This window comes from Octopus sinensis, linkage group LG7, assembly GCF_006345805.1.
Source record: "Octopus sinensis linkage group LG7, ASM634580v1, whole genome shotgun sequence".
In the NCBI taxonomy this organism is placed as follows: Eukaryota; Metazoa; Mollusca; class Cephalopoda; order Octopoda; family Octopodidae; genus Octopus; species Octopus sinensis.
The window spans coordinates 95,055,138-95,071,493 of NC_043003.1; the positions used below are offsets into that span (position 1 = coordinate 95,055,138).

At 35.0% G+C, this 16,356-nt stretch overlaps 1 protein-coding gene across 10 annotated transcripts in view; it reads left to right on the forward strand.

The window, feature by feature from the left end:
• Positions 1-16,356, forward strand: part of LOC115213777 (tumor protein p53-inducible protein 11) — a 547,834-nt gene that overhangs the window by 490,052 nt on the left and 41,426 nt on the right. For 2 of the 10 annotated variants that reach the window (XM_036504953.1, XM_036504952.1), the window contains exon 6: positions 7,892-8,052. The exons of the other annotated variants lie outside the window; for them this stretch is intronic. In XM_036504953.1, the coding sequence (XP_036360846.1) occupies positions 7,892-8,052 (161 nt within the window). The remainder of the gene's footprint in view (positions 1-7,891; positions 8,053-16,356) is intronic. 10 annotated transcript variants of the gene reach the window in all.

Here is a 16,356-nt window from a genome sequence, read left to right on the forward strand (position 1 = left end):
ATAACATATTTTAGAAGTATGTAGTATTAAGAAAACAAACCAGGTTGAAAAGAACACATGTATCAGCATATACATACATCTCACTCTCCCTTACCCTCACCCCACATATTTATATGTATATGCATATATATATATATATATATATATACATATATATATATACATATTTATATATATGTGTATATGCATATATATATATATATATATATATTATATATATATATATATATTACATATATATATATATATACATATATATATATATATACATATATATATATATATACATATTATATATATATATACACACATATATATATACACACATATATATATACACATATATATAATATATATATATATATACACACATATATATATACACACACACACACACACACATATATATATATATGTATACACACATATATATATACACACACACACACACACATATATATATATATACACACACACATATAAACCACATACACACATGTTAAATATCTTATTCACAGTGGTGCAGCTACAAGTCCCTTAAGAGAACCTCCAGCTGTTTTCTGAAGGGATCTGATTTCATGTATATGTATATATACATATATGTGTGTGTGTGTGTTTTGTTTATCAGCATGTGTGTGTTTTTCTGCTTAGATGGAGGACAGGGTTACAAACATTACACATTTGTTTGTTAGGGAAGTCATGAAGTTATGTAAGCTTGTGTGTATTTATACAGAAAGAATATAGAATTCTTTTTCTTTTATTTTTGGTTGTTCCTTTGAAATATTAATTTGTGCCTGTAATAGTTTATATATAAATTGTTATGTCCCAAGTCAACAATAACTGTGCTGACCTGTGATTAGAGGTGCTCCAAGTATGACCACCCCACCTTTTATTGAAACAGTGTATCTTGTTCTAGGTTATCCAATGTGTCTTATAGCTTATTTTTGGAAAGACAATTGATCAGTGAGATGCAGAGATGTGATTTAACCTTTTAGCATTTAGACAGGCTGTCTCTGACCCAAGTATTCTTACCTGGTTTATGTTCTAACCAGCCAAATCTGGCCACTTACACATGCCCTACAATGTCATTCTAAAACTAATCACATTATCGAAATAATAACATCATCAATAATGCATATTTAATTTAAAACAATGAGAATAAATATGCTTCATATTTGACAGAGTAATCTGAATGCTAAACTGTGAAGAATGATCTAGCTGCTATTTTTAGCAGTTTCAGTGACCCAGATAGAGGCTTCACCTTTGGGTCTTCTATAGATGCAAGTTTCTTTTTACAAAGTAGGGAGCCACTTTTAACAAAGCATGAAAGGGATACAGTATAGCAGACCGAAGTCGTATGTCATCATTAGTTTTTGTTTTACCAACTTAAAGCCAAAATAATGAAAGACAGAACCAGGTGGGAGAAGGATTTGAACATAAAACAGTGAAATGTGAAACTAAACTCAATAAAGCAGCCAGTCAGGTACATTAATCTCCCAGCTACTTCCGTGTGTGTGTGTGTTGGTTTCTAAACATGTAAACCTGCTCCCGAAATAAAATCATCATCATCAAATATGGCTGTTTGGTAAGAAGATTGCTTTCTGACCACATGGTTCCAGATTCAGTCCCACTGCATGGCACCTTGGGCAACTGTCTTCTACTATAGCCTTGGGCTGACCAAAGCCTTGTAAGTGGATTTGGTAAACAGAAACTGAAAGAAGTCTTTGTGTCCGTGTTTGTCCCCCATCACCACTTGACAACCATTGTTGGTGTGTTTACATCCCTGTAACTTTGCAGTTCAGCAAAAGAAACCAATAAAATAAGTAGAAGGCTTTAAAAAATGTCAATTTGTTCAACTAAAGCGAAAAACACTTGAAGAGGGTACTCCTGCATGGCCATAGTCAAATGACCGAAGCAAGTAAAAGGTAAAAGACCTTGTAATGTTCCATGCTGGCATAGGTTGGATGGTTTGACAACCTGATGGATCTAGGAACTACACCATACACCAGTATCTGCTTTGGCATGCTTGCTACAGTTGGATGCCTTTCCTAATGCCATCCACTTTACAAAGTGTACAGGGAGCTTTTTTTGACGCACCAACACTAGTGTTGTCCTTATGCAGCTCAATTAAGTGGAGCTATGGCAGTGAGGAAGATGGCTTTATGCTGGGAGATGAGAAGTTAAAGTATGAAAGAAGGGAACAGAACAGGTTTCTTGATGAAGAGGAGCCTCGTGGCTACTCACTTCTTAGAATGGTGGGTAGTAGTAACCAGGCTGGAGTGGTATTTTATCAGTATTGGTACTGAAATGTCAGTAGCAATGCTTTTGTCCATTTACAACAAGGTAGGCATCTAGATGTAAAGACATGGTATTTCTCTCTCTCTCTCTGCTAGAATATGAATGCATTACAAATAAAACATGACACCTGTCTCAACTAACCAAACACTCATATATAAAGGACACAGTTTTGTATCACATGCCTTAAGTCTCTCTCTTATGCTACCATAAATTAATATTGGATATGATGGGCAGAAAATGTCAACATTATCCACTGACTTACTGTCACTTGTCAGATGAACATGTTATCAGTTACACTACAAAACACCTGTCGCTTCTTGGCCTTTTAAATACTATAAGGAGTCTTTCTGTCATTTTTAATTTCATTACACTTAAGTCTTTAAGCCAGTTTGTTCATTATATAGCTAAAGATAAATACATAACTGGTTTGAGTTTTGTTGGTGAACCACTTAGTGATTTTGGTCTCAAGTTGGCACTAAAAATGTTTTATTTTGAAAATTTTAGTAATTAATTCATAACATATAAACAATTCTTCACACACACACACACACATATATATATATTCTTTTATTTGTTTCAGTCATTTGACTGCAGCCATGCTGGAGCACTGCCTTTAGTCGAGCAAATCGACCCCAGGACTTATTCTTTGTAAGCCTAGTACTTATTCTATCGGTCTCTCTTGCCGGATTGCTAAGTTACAGGGATGTAAACATACCAGCATCGGTTGTCAAGGGATGTTGGGGGAACAAACATATACATACATATATATATACAACTGGCTTCTTTCAGTTTCTGTTTACCAGATCCACTCACAAGGCTTTGGTCGGCCTGAGGCTATAGTAGAATACACTTGCCCAAGGTGTCGCGCAGTGGGACCGAACCCGGAACCATGTGGTTGGTAAGCAAGCTACTTACCACACAGCCACTTCTATAGATAGATAGACAGACAGACAGTGAAGACACATAGCCTACTGGTTAGGGTTTTGCACATACAACTGGATGATGATGATTTTGAGTCTCATACCATTGGTGCATTGTATTCTTGAATAAAATCCTCTGCATGCCTATCCAGCAGAGTGGCTTCATCTGAAGGTTACAACAATACAAAGAAGTGCATTGTGATTAGTGGTGTATAACCACACCTCATAGTTTGGTTGATATATAGATCATCATCATCTTTTAATGTCTGTTTTCTATGCTGGCATGGGTTGGACAGTTTGACCGGAGCTGGTAAGGCCAGGAGCCACACCAGGCTCCATTGTCTGTTCTGGCATGGATATCCTTCATAATATCACAGAGTGTACTGGGTGCTTTTTACATGACACCATATATCTTTATATATATATATATACACACACACGTTTACATATTTACAGTAAAGAGATGAAAGCAAAATAAGTTTAGTATTGGTAACACAGTTGTGGTTTCATGGATGGGAACCTAAACTTCATTCACTTCGTTCAAGGCCAGCACTTCTGCATTGAAAGTTAACTATAAGAGCAATCCTTATTGACCTGTCACGGAGGTAGTAAGGTAAATAAATAGTGTTTGGTTTGAGACATATATTTACATGGAACACAAAATACAAATTACAGAATAAAGAAAAAGATGGGAACAAAACAAAAATTATGTAAAGTCTTATCTCAACAGCTGTTTCAAGACTGCTTTAGCTATAACTTATGTAATAACCATATTCATACATATGTGCATACCATAGGTGTGTGTCTTGCAACAAGTTCAATGAGATTGTTAAATTAAATTAGGTGTCACTTCTCAGGAGCAAGATACATTTTTAAAATGTATATAATTTACTTGATTTGCTGTATTCTGTTACACATCTGCACTCTATCATTTATTTTTTGATCTTAACATCACATTGGAGGTTGTGTTAGGACACAAAATACTACGTTATTTACATTGAGAGGACCTCTCATATGGCCAACATTGGCCGTAGCAGGCAGTTCTTGTCTATCAAAAGTATAAATATGAGTGTTTTTATGCACCAAGAGTCTATATTAGAAGTCCTCTCAATGTAAATAATGCAGTATTCTCTGTTCTAACACAACCTCAACATTAAGTTGGATACAAAGATTGCTTTTTGGTATTAATATTGTTTCTGTCACTATCAGTTATTTACAATATCATACTTTATTTTCAGTCAACAAGGTTTATGAAAGCTACAAATGTATAAAGCCAAAATATTCTTAACCCTTTCATTACCAACCCGGCTGAAACCGGCTCTGGCTCTCAGTACAAATGTCTTGTTTTCATAAGGTTTGAATTAAAATCTTCCACCAAACCTTAGTCACAATTTGTGTTCCTAAAACTAGCTCAATGATAACTAAGTTATTTTACTAAGTATTTTGTTATATTTAAAGTAATTAAAAGAAACACAGATCATCTCAAATGAAATACAGTAACGAAAGGGTTAAACTCCATATCATTCTATTAAACTAAACAATATTGCTATTTGTTAATATATGATGTTAGTTGCAGTAAAATAAGTGTATAAAATATACATTGACTCTTTGGTAAAAATCTTTCATTCTGTCCAGTCTAATTAATTTTCATTAATATTTAAATATTTTAAGTTTCTTTACCATTTATTTCAAATGTTCTTTTCATACCTTACACTTTTAAATGTACTACTTCTAAAATTGTTTTAAATTTGGACATCAGTACATGTGTGTTACTAATTATCATCTGATATTGATATCTTTTATTATCATTCAATATTAAGAATACATACCTGGCAATTTTGATTAGCTATAGATAATGATATATGTAGAAAATGTTTGTTTTTTTTACCCCTAATTTTATAAATTGCTACTCAATACATTATTTCTATTAGTCTTAGCAGAAATGGAAATTACAAAAAGAAAGTAATAATGTTCAATTTAAGCATATATATATATATATATATATATATATATAAGAATAGTATTTAATATGGATTCAGAGAATCTCCTTTGTAGTATATAATGCATTGGATCAAATTCTCTCATTCCATTATTACACTAAACTACCCAATGATCTAAATATGTCTTTTAGCATACTACAGTCTCTCATAACCATTATATATATATATATATATCGTGTGTGTGTGTAAAGTTATATATTATTGCCTGTGGAAGCAGAATTCTACTCTAATTATTTTTCTTTCATTTAATACTTAGTAATTTAGAATAATATTCTGATTAGTGAAACTCTTGATAAAATTTTATCAAATTTTGCACTCTTTCTATTTTTAAAGAAGAAAAAAAAACGTTTCTGTAACTGACCTCTCCACTTCTGAAAAACTTGTCATAAAAATGATGGAACTATGGTTATTGTATTTTTATAAATTAACTGGAGGAGGAACAGGGCTCATTATCTTTTCAGTAGTCTCCACCTCCTTGATTCAGGAGGTTAGTGCCACTAATACTTAGCATGAATCTATGCAAGAAAAGCACATGTGACTGAGAAAATTTCAGAAGGTTATTGTGAGTGAAGTGTTTAGTATAGAGTCTTAAGGTGATAGATGGAGAGGATATGCAGTTAACTAGTTCAAAAGTAATCATAGTGACAGAAACAGCAAAGAGAAGAGTAGTCTATGAGCCAGTTATTTCAATGTATCGGTGAGTGAATATTTGCCAGTTAGATCTACTGGTTCCCCCTAACAAAATACCAGGTGTTCTCATCAAATGTGACATATTTTGGCAAAGTCTAGACACTTTATTAATGAGATAACAAAATATTTTTTTTCTTTTTACATCACAGTGTTGAACAAGTTTGAAAATAATGGAAGCCATCTAAATCTGAATAACACTTTAGCATTTAAACTAGCCATATCCGACCAAAATATTCTGTTTTATGTTCAAAATGGTTTCATTTGGCTTCTTACACCTACCCGACACTGTCATTCTAAAAATAAGCAATCACATCACCAAAATCTCAAAACTATGAAATAATGCATGATTAATTCAAAATGATCTGAAAGCTTGTCTACCACCTCCACCCTCAGTCCTTGCAGGTTGCTCTAAATTTTACAAAGTTATCTTCGTTGATGCTTTATATCATAGGTATTCTGTAGGAATATTTAATATATATATATATAAAAGAATAATATCAATCTTATCTAGTGGCCATCATGGGAATAAATACCATACAAAGGTAATAATTATTTAAACTATAAATTAGGGTATCTGAGAGATACCACCATGCTGAAATAGCAGTCAAAATCCTGACCCTAAAACCACCTTAAATGTTCATATCGTGCCAGGAGAGAAGACGGAAAGGTAAAATAAACTAGCAAAAAAGATTTTACTGGATAATTCAAGATCCTGAATTTCTGACTTTGCTTCAGAGAAGCTCTGCCTTCTTCAGTTGAATATACCAGAAAGCAAATAAATACGGATACATATATATACAGAACATATGTTATACTTACATATACAAATGCTTATACATACATATATATGCACATATGTACAAGACCAGCCTAAATTTCCCGCCAAACATCTCCAAGCGTGATATGGTCAAAATAAACACCGCAAAATAAGCACCAAGAGAGAAGACAAAGAGACAAAATAAACTAGCAAAAAAAATTACTGGATAATTCCAGATACCGGATAATTTTATTTATATATATATATAAATCAAACCTTGAGGTTTTTTTTTTTATGAGAATTTTATTGGTCTTTAATTCTTCCTCTTTATTCAGCAGGACACTTATATGCGAAAAAATGACTGCAAGTGATGTATTCATTAATATTTTATCAATGCAATTTTTTATTGTTATTATCATCATTATTATTATTATTATTTGTGTTTTCCAACTTGTTGGCAATTTTATAAATACTCAAAATGAAGTCAGCAAAAAAATTTACAGTTTCAATATTGTTTAAATTGTACTATGCAGGAAAATATATATACACAAGTGAACTTTTCATATATGATACTATTCAATATTTCTTCTGTTTTTACAGACTTTGTAAAAAAAAAAGTAGCCACTATGAATGCTTCAATTTTGAAAGCGTCTTAATGTTATAGTTACACATATTTGTTTATTTTGTATTCAAAATTAGGTTAACATTAAATTTTTTGTTTGTAGAAATTACCAGTACATAAATACAATTTGCATGCGATTTAATTTTGTTTTTTGTTTTTTTTTTTTGTTTTTTTAAAAAAAAAAGAAAACAAAAAATGGTTTTGAGCAATTTCTATAAAGAAACCACAACATAAAAATACTGGCAATTATCTTCAGAAGAAAAAAAATCAGATTCCTTACAAAGTCAACTATTTTGTACCTGCCTTTCAGTTTCCTGTAACGCAGTTGCTTCTTCCCAAACTAGCATGTTATATTACAAATATCATTGTTTTGTTTTTTTACAAAATTTACTCTTATCAATAAATATCACCACAAGCCTCCTCAAATTCTGGTGTTTATTTGTGATATAGTGAAGTTATAAGACTAGTATTGTATCTCTTTAATTTCTATCTACCCACCATTTAACCAAAATCTCTCATCTTCTGTCTTTGTTGGTGTCATCCTTTTGAGTCTCCGTATGGTATTGTTTTGTCATGTGATGTTGCTTGTTTGTTGTTGTTGCAGTGACATCTGTCTTCATGATGCTATCGACGCTCGCAAACACAGCTAGCCCGATTCTGTTGCTGTTGAGTGCTATTACCATCATCTCCCCTAGCTGTTACTTTTACTGGGCGGTCAGCAAAGAAGGCCGCACCAAGGAAGGACAGGGCTATCACCGATTCCAGGTACAGTATAAGAACCCCTCATTAAGCCACCATCTTCTGCACTATAGCTCTTTCAGTTTGTTTGTTTTTCTTTTTTTTTCTTTTTTTACCCAGCATGCTGTATCTGCATTCCTTGCTCTTTCTCACCAAACTTACTTTGGAAGGTTTTTAGCATTTACGTACCTTATTATCATCTCAAGGTGTTCTCTTCAAATACCTTGTGACGTTTCTGAGTATAACATTAATTAAATGGTGAAATGTATCTTAATTAACAATGACAATTAAGCCATTCTGAAGTCAGCCAGTTCCTAGCTCAAGGCTCAACTAAACGTACCCTTTAAAAGGCATTACATTATATCTTGCTAATCAGGTAGAAATCATATCGCTCATATCTAATCAATTAGACATATACTTTTGTATCTATGAAACTCTGAGTTATGGCCATATACATCATTGTCTTGATTAAATGATGAATTTGCACTATTATAAACACATAATTATAAACATTAAAACATTAATCAAACTTTATTGCCTTGTAGCTTCATACTTCTGTTTCTGTCACATAAATTAAGGTATGTTCTCATTAAAAATTATTGGAGATGTTTTTATTATCTCCATCTTTATATTAGTTTTATCAATCTTCATTAACAAGCTGATAGCCATTATTCTAAAACTAATCTAGATATTTAGGTTTCTTAGATCTTGAAAACACTTCTTTAAAATTTAGCGTAGGCGCAGAATTTTCTGTATGGTAATTAGCTTGCTTACCAACCACATGGTTCCAGCTTCAGTCCCACTGTGTGGCACCTTGGGCAACTGTCTTTTACTATAGCCTTGGGCCAACCAAACCCTTGTGGGTGGTGAGCTGGCAGAAACGTTAGCACGCCAGGTGAAATGCTTAGCGGTATTTCGTCTGCCGCTACATTCTGAGTTCAAATTCCGCCGAAGTCGACTTTGCTTTTCATCCTTTCGGGGTCAATGAAATAAATGCCAGTTACACACTGGGATCGATATAATCAACTTAATACCTTTGTCTGTCCTTGTTTGTCCCTTCTGTGTGTAGCCCCTTGTGGGCAGTAAAGAAATAAGAAACCCTTGTGAGTGGATCTGGTAGACGGAATCTGAAAGAAACCCGTCATATATATACATGTATATGTTTGTGTGTTTGTGTTTGTCCCCCCACCTTCGCTTGACTACCGATGTTGGTGTGTTTACGACCCCGTAACTTAACAGTTTGGCAAAAGAAACTGTTAGAATAAGTACTTATTACAAAGAATAAGTCCTGGGGTTGATTTGTTTGGTTAAAGGTGGTACTCCAGCAAATGACTGAAATAAATAAAAGAATCTAGGTTTTAACATCTTACAACACAATCTCAATGTGATAGGTAATAGTTGTAGTGATCTCAGTATTCTAAACAAGTTTACTTTTTCATTCTTCTGAACTGATAGTATAAATACCAGCAACATGAATCGAAATCAAATCCGATGACTGGCATCCATGCTACTGGAGCGCTACGAGTACCATATGAGCGTGATCGTTGCCAGAGCAACAAGCTGGCCTCCATGCCAGTGGCACGTAAAAATCACCATTCGAGCGTGATTGTTACCTGCATTGCCTTACTGGCATCTGTGCTGGTGGCACGTGAAAAAACATTCAAGCGAGGTCGTTGCCAGTGCCGCTGGACTGGCTCTTGTGCAGGTGGCATATAAAAAGCACCATTTGAGTGTTGCTGTTGCCAGTACCGCCCGACTGGCCCTTGTGCCGGTGGCATGTAAAAGCACCCACTACACTCTCGGAGTGGTTGGCATTAGGAAGGGCATCCAGCTATAGAAACTCTGCCAGATCAGATTGGAGTCTGGTGCAGCCATCTGGTTCGCCAGACCTCAGTCAAATCTTCCAAGCCATGTTAGCATGGAAAGCGGACGTTAAACGATGATGATGATGATTACTTTTAAATCACTTATTTGCTCATCATCATCATCGTTGTCGTCAATATTTTAATGTCCACCCTCCATGCTTCCATAGGTTGGATGGTTTCATAGCATCCAAGAGAGTCAAGGACTTGTACTCCAGGGTTTGCTTTGGTGTTGTTTCTTTGGCTAGATACCCTTCTTAATACCAACCACTTTACCGAGCATACTGACAGCTTTTGTGTGTGTGGGGGTGGGGTAGCACCCAATACGAGTGAGAGAGTACCATACAGCTCACTTAACTAAAATCCCTTTTGGCTAAGTGGGATTACAGCCAAGAGGGAGGCAATTTCATGCTCTTCTCTTATGATAATTAGCTCAAAAGGAAATCATTTTATTAAGCACATTATTTAATGTAGCAGCTGCTTATTCAGAAGTTTGAGAGTTTTTGACATCAATTCCTAATTGTTACTACTTCATTTTTTATTAATTAGTGCCCATTAAAATGCTATGAATATCACATCTTCCCAGTTTCATCTAATTCCTCTCCACTTCATACCTTAAGCAATGAAAATGACTCTGCAAAGGGAAAAACAAAGTGCTTTTGTTCTATTTTGTTTCATGAGGCATTTCTGAGTTTCTGATTAGCCACTTTCATTACCCCAAAGTCAATAAAATTTTAGTCAATGTCATTATCCCAAGGTCAGTAAAATACCATTCAAGTACTTTAATTTAATATAATCCATTAAACCCTTTCCAGAATTTGTAGCCTTTACACTAAAGTACTAGTGGAATGGGTTAAAGTTTCAGACAAGATTCCTTGTGTTTTTTTTTTTTACCAGATTTTAAGTTCTGAGTTCAAATTGTTCCAAGAATAACTTAGCCATTCATCCTTTTGAAGTTGATAAAGTAAAGTACCAATCTAGTGTTAGGTTGGTGTAATCAACCAGTTTATTCCTTACAAATTTAAGCCTTGTGCTTACATTATAAATAATTGTTATTATCATTATCATCATTATTGATATTATCTGGGCAGTGAATTGGTAGAATTGTTAGAGCACGAAATAAAATGCTTTGCAGTATTTCTTTTAGCTTTTTATATTCTAGTTTCAAAACTCACTGAGGTCAACTTTGCCTTTCATCTTTTTGGGTTCGATAAAATAGAAGTACCAGTTAGATACTGCTGTTGATGATATTGACTAACCCACCACCCTAAAAACTTTGCTGGCTTTGTGCTTAAATCACAAACCATTATTATTATGTTGTTGTATTTAGGAATGGTCATGTTGCCAGTTTAGCAACATTATTATTATTATTATTATTATTATCATCATCATTATCCAGGCAGTGAGCTGGGAGAATCATTAATATGCTAGGCAAAAGGCTTAGTGGCATTTCGTCCGACTGCACATTGAGTTCAAATTCCTCCAAGGTCATCTTTGCATTTCATCCTTTCAGGGTTGATAAATTAAGTACCAATGAAACACTGGGGTCAATGTAATCAACTAATCATCTCCCCAAAATTTCATGTCTTGTGCCTTTAGTAGAAAGGATTATCATCATCGTCATTAAGGCAGCAAGCTGGCAGAATCATTATTGTGCCAGACAAAATGCTAAGCAGGATTTCTTCTGACTTTACAGTCTGAGTGAAGGTGCATAGCTCAGTGGTTAGAGTGTCGAGCTTACGGTTGTGAGCTCAAATCTCGGACTGGGCTTCGTGTTGTGTTAAATTAAGTTAAGTTAAGTTAATTTTTTGGCTCAAAAAGCAAAAAGCAAGGCCATGTAGGGGGACATGGAGTCATGTACAGGGTGGTGTTCATGCAAAGAGTTCAGGCCATTTGTGGTCAAGGGAGACTTTGAACCGAGTGGTCGTCGGCATCTTCACTATCTCGTCCAGCATCTTATTCCACGGAGAAAGCCCCTGTCCTTCGATTGAGATGAAATCGTCACAGATAGAGCTTTTCGGAGTGACCCCGCAGCCGACGTTCTGGAGCAGGAGTGAAGAACAGCTCTTTTGAGAGGTTACACTTTCCGCTTATGATGTTGTGAGCAAGAATGAGATCACCACGGCGGCGGCGTTTTTCTAGAGAATAAAGGTCGAGCGTCTTCAGCCTTTCTTCACAAGACAAATGCTTGAGACCAAGAACCATGCAGGTAGCCATCTTGTTCTTGAGCAAGACGCTTTATTTCACATTGCTCCAGTTCACTCAGCTGTAGAAATGAGTTGCGACGTCACTGGTGCCAAGCTGCATTGGCCTTTGCCTTTCCCTTGGATAACACTAGTGGTGTGGAGAGGGGACGCCGGTATGCATAGGCGACTGCTGGTCTTCTATAAACAACTTTGCCCAGACTTGTGCCTGGGAGGGTAACTTTCTAGATGCAATCCCAGGGTCAGTGTCATAACCGAAGGGGGTCTCAGACAGTCTGAGTTGAAATACTGCTGAGGTCAATTTTGCTTTTAATCCTTTCAGGATTGATAGAATAAAGTACAGGTCAGGTACTGGGGTCACTGTAACCCCATAAAATTGCTGGCCTTCTACTAAAATTTGAAACACCATCTTTATTATTGTAATTATTATTAAGGCAGTGAGCTAGCAGGTCATTAACACACTGGACGAAATTTTCATCCATCTCTACATTCTAGGTTCAAATTCCACTGAGATGATTTTTGCCTTTCATCCCTTCAGGGACGATAAAATAAGTACCAGTTGACCACTCCATTTCCAATATTGCTGGCCTTGTACCATCATCATCATTATTATCGTTATATCTGACATACTCAGTTAGTTGGTAGAGCTATCATTAACGTAGTTGGTCTACTTCCCATTAAGTAAGGCTTTCACAGAGACTCCTTGCACTTCCAAATAATACTGTATTCTGGATGTGCTCTATTTTCTTTTCTTTTCTTTTTTTTTGTCTGTCTTTTCTGACCACTTTTCAATTTCTTTGCTCCACCATTATTTATTGACTCATTGTACACATTTTTGCTTTGTACATTGTATCTAGAGCACCAACAATTATTGGCACATTATATACCATTTTCTTCCTTTGCTCACTATACCAAAGGCACCATTAGTTACTGGCACAATAAGCACCTTTTAGTTTCATTATTATTTATATTATTATTAATTATTATTATTATTATTAAGGCAACCAGCTGGCAGAATTTTTGGCACACTGGACAAAATTCTTAATGCCTTTTTGTCTGTCTTCATGTTCTGAGTTCAAATTCTGCCGTGGTCAACTTTGTCCTTAGTTCTTTTGAGGGTTGATATGATAAATATGAGTCAAGTACTGGGGCCAAAGTAATCAAGTAGCACCTCTCACCCCAAATTTTCAGGCCTTGTACCTGTAGTAGAAAGGAGAATGATGATGATGATGATTACTCTTTTACTTGTTTCAAGCCATATGACTGCGGCCATGCTGGAGCACCACCTTTAGTCGAGCAAATCAACCTCGGGACTTATTCTTTGAAAGCCTAGTACTTATTCTGTCAGTCTCTTTTCCTGAACCACTAAGTTACGGGGACGTAGACACACCACCATCGGTGGTCAAGCGATGTTGGAGGGACAAACATATGCACACGCATACATACATATATACGACGGGCTTCTTTCAGTTTCCATCTACCAAATCCACTCACAAGGCTTTGGTCGGCCCGAAGCTATAGTAGAAGACACTTGCCCAAGGTGCAATGCAGTGGGACTGAACCCGGAACCATGTGGTTGGTAAACAAGCTACTTACCACACAGCCACTCCTGCTTATTATTATTATTATTATTATTATTATTATTATTGCAAAAGCAGTGAGCTGCAGAATCGTTAGCATGGCAAGCTAAATGCTTAGGGGTATTTCGTTTGTTGCTACATTCTGAGTTCAACAAATACCACCGAGATCAACTTTGTCTTTCAACCTTTCGAGGTTGATAAATTAAGTACCAGTAAAACACTGGGGTCAATGTAATCAACTATACCTCTCCCCTAAATTTCAGGCCATGTGCCTATAGTAAAAAGGATCATTATTATTATGTTCTGAGTTCAAATTCCGCCGAGGTCAACTTTGCCTTTCATCCTTTCGGGGTCGATAAATAAAGTACCAGTTTCCCACTGGGCTTGATGTAATCGACTTAATCCTTTTGTCTGTTCTTGTTTGTCCCCTCTATGTTTAGCCCCTTGTGGACAGTAAAGAAATACATTATTATTATTATTATTAAGGTGGTAAGCAGGCAGAACTGTTAGTACACCAGACAAAATACTTAACAACATTTTGTTCTTCATGACATTCTGTGTTCAAACTCTGCGAAAGTTGACTTTGCCTTTCATTCTTTTGGGGTCAATGAAATCAACTAGCTCCTTTTCCACAAGATTTCAAGCCTTGTGCATGTAGTAGAATGAATTTGGTTGATGGAAACTGAAAGAAGCCCATCATTTGATGTATATGTGCATGCACACACACATAAACATGTGTGTGTTTGTTTGCATTTGCGCTGTACAAAAGTTGCACTTTCCCTGTCAACAAATTGTCCATTCACTTTATACCTTCAAAGACATGTGAAATATGATATCTCTTACTTGAAAAGCAAGCAGGTGTGGATTAATTACAGAAAGAGTATCCAACTTCAGAACGATGCCTCAGTGAGATATTTGTCTAACACATACTAGCATGGTAAAACAAACAAAAACAGACCAAGTTGTAGGCACACATGCTGGCTGGGTGGGGCTAATATTTTATATTTGATAATATGCTTTGTTATTTTAATCACTCAATAGTTAGGAAGGCACTTTTAGATGCTTCTTTCTATATCTAAATCCTTACTTTGCACTTTGCATGGTATTAAGAAATTCTTAAAGCAAGGCAGTCAGCTGGCAGAATCGTTAGCATGCCAGACAAAATGTTTAGCAGCATTTTGTCCATCTTTATTTTTCTGAGTTCAAATTCTTCCAAAGTCAACGTTGCCTTTCATTCTTTCGGGATAGATTAAATAAGTACCAGTTGAGCACTGGGGTCAGTGTAACCATCTAACCTTCCCCCAAAAAAGATTTCAGGGCTTATTCCTGTTGTAGAAAGGATTATGAGATTGTTAAATATACTTGAGATTAACAACTGAAAATTAAAAAACAAAAGCTAGAGAGGAAAAGGGAGAAAATTGTTGAAGTCTTTTATAACTATTTCATTAAACACACTTTCTACTATTCTTTGGTGCCTTCAACTACTGGATATGGTTAAAAAGAGATGATGAGCAATGGCTAGAAGAATACTGATTGAAGCCTAATAGCCAATTGATCCAGCAAATAGGATATCATCTTAGTGTGCAATAATAACTGTTGAGAGGAAGGCCCTGAGTTGGTGCACATTCTCTCCTGATGACCCCTATAAACCTGCTGGTATTTGATATGTGGAACTTTCAACTGATAGCACTTGTATCAGTAAGTTTGCAAATAAAGTCTACAGAAATAGTATGAATACCTCAGGTGTAATAGAATTTGTTATCATTTTAAAGCCAAGTATTATAATTCAGCTTATCCTGACCTGCTAAAAATGTTTTTTTACTCCCAGATTCACTATTGACTGTTTATTTGTTCCTTCTCTTTACTCCTACCATACCTCTGCCGTATACTGATTAATACTGCTCAATCAGACAACCAAACATAGCTTCAATTAATGATGTTAATATCATTAGCATAATTGTTTTAAATTTGTTGTTAATAAGTTGAAAATCGAAACTTGATTCAGTGAAAGGTTAAAATGATTAAAATGGTGTTTCAGGGAGTTCATTACTGTCAGAAAATGTCTTCTCAAACTAGTGGTTATGTCACTGTAATTAGCTACGTAGATTTTGTAATTAAATTGAATGAGTTTAAATCATTAACAACATCATGACATATATATATATATATATATATATATATATATAACATTTAATTAAGGCCATTGTCAAGATACATTAACCTTTTGTGTGATAAAACTTAACTGAGTTATCATTTTGCATTCCATTTTTTTAAATATTACCATTACAAAGAGCCAGGTTCTGAATAATCCAAAGCAAACATTTACAGTTTCAAATCCAAATTCCTCTTGTATATACTAGAGAAAATGTCATAAAATGTCTTTGATTCCACAGTCTTCTGTGTTGAAACCCTATCAGGCTTGATTTTTTCCTTTTACATATTTCAGATAAATATGAAACATATGTTAGGGTTCAGGCCAACCAATTATACTTCCCATTACATGTTTAGAACCCTTTATCAGTATAACTGTATTATTATTATCATTATAATTATTATTATTATTGTTATTGTTATTATTAGAATGGTTGGTGTAGGGGAATGCTCAGGGTTATCTGCTGCGTGAGAACTTAATAGCAATGTAGGTACTTGTATACTTCATGTAGTGAGCCTAGAAATTTTATTTAA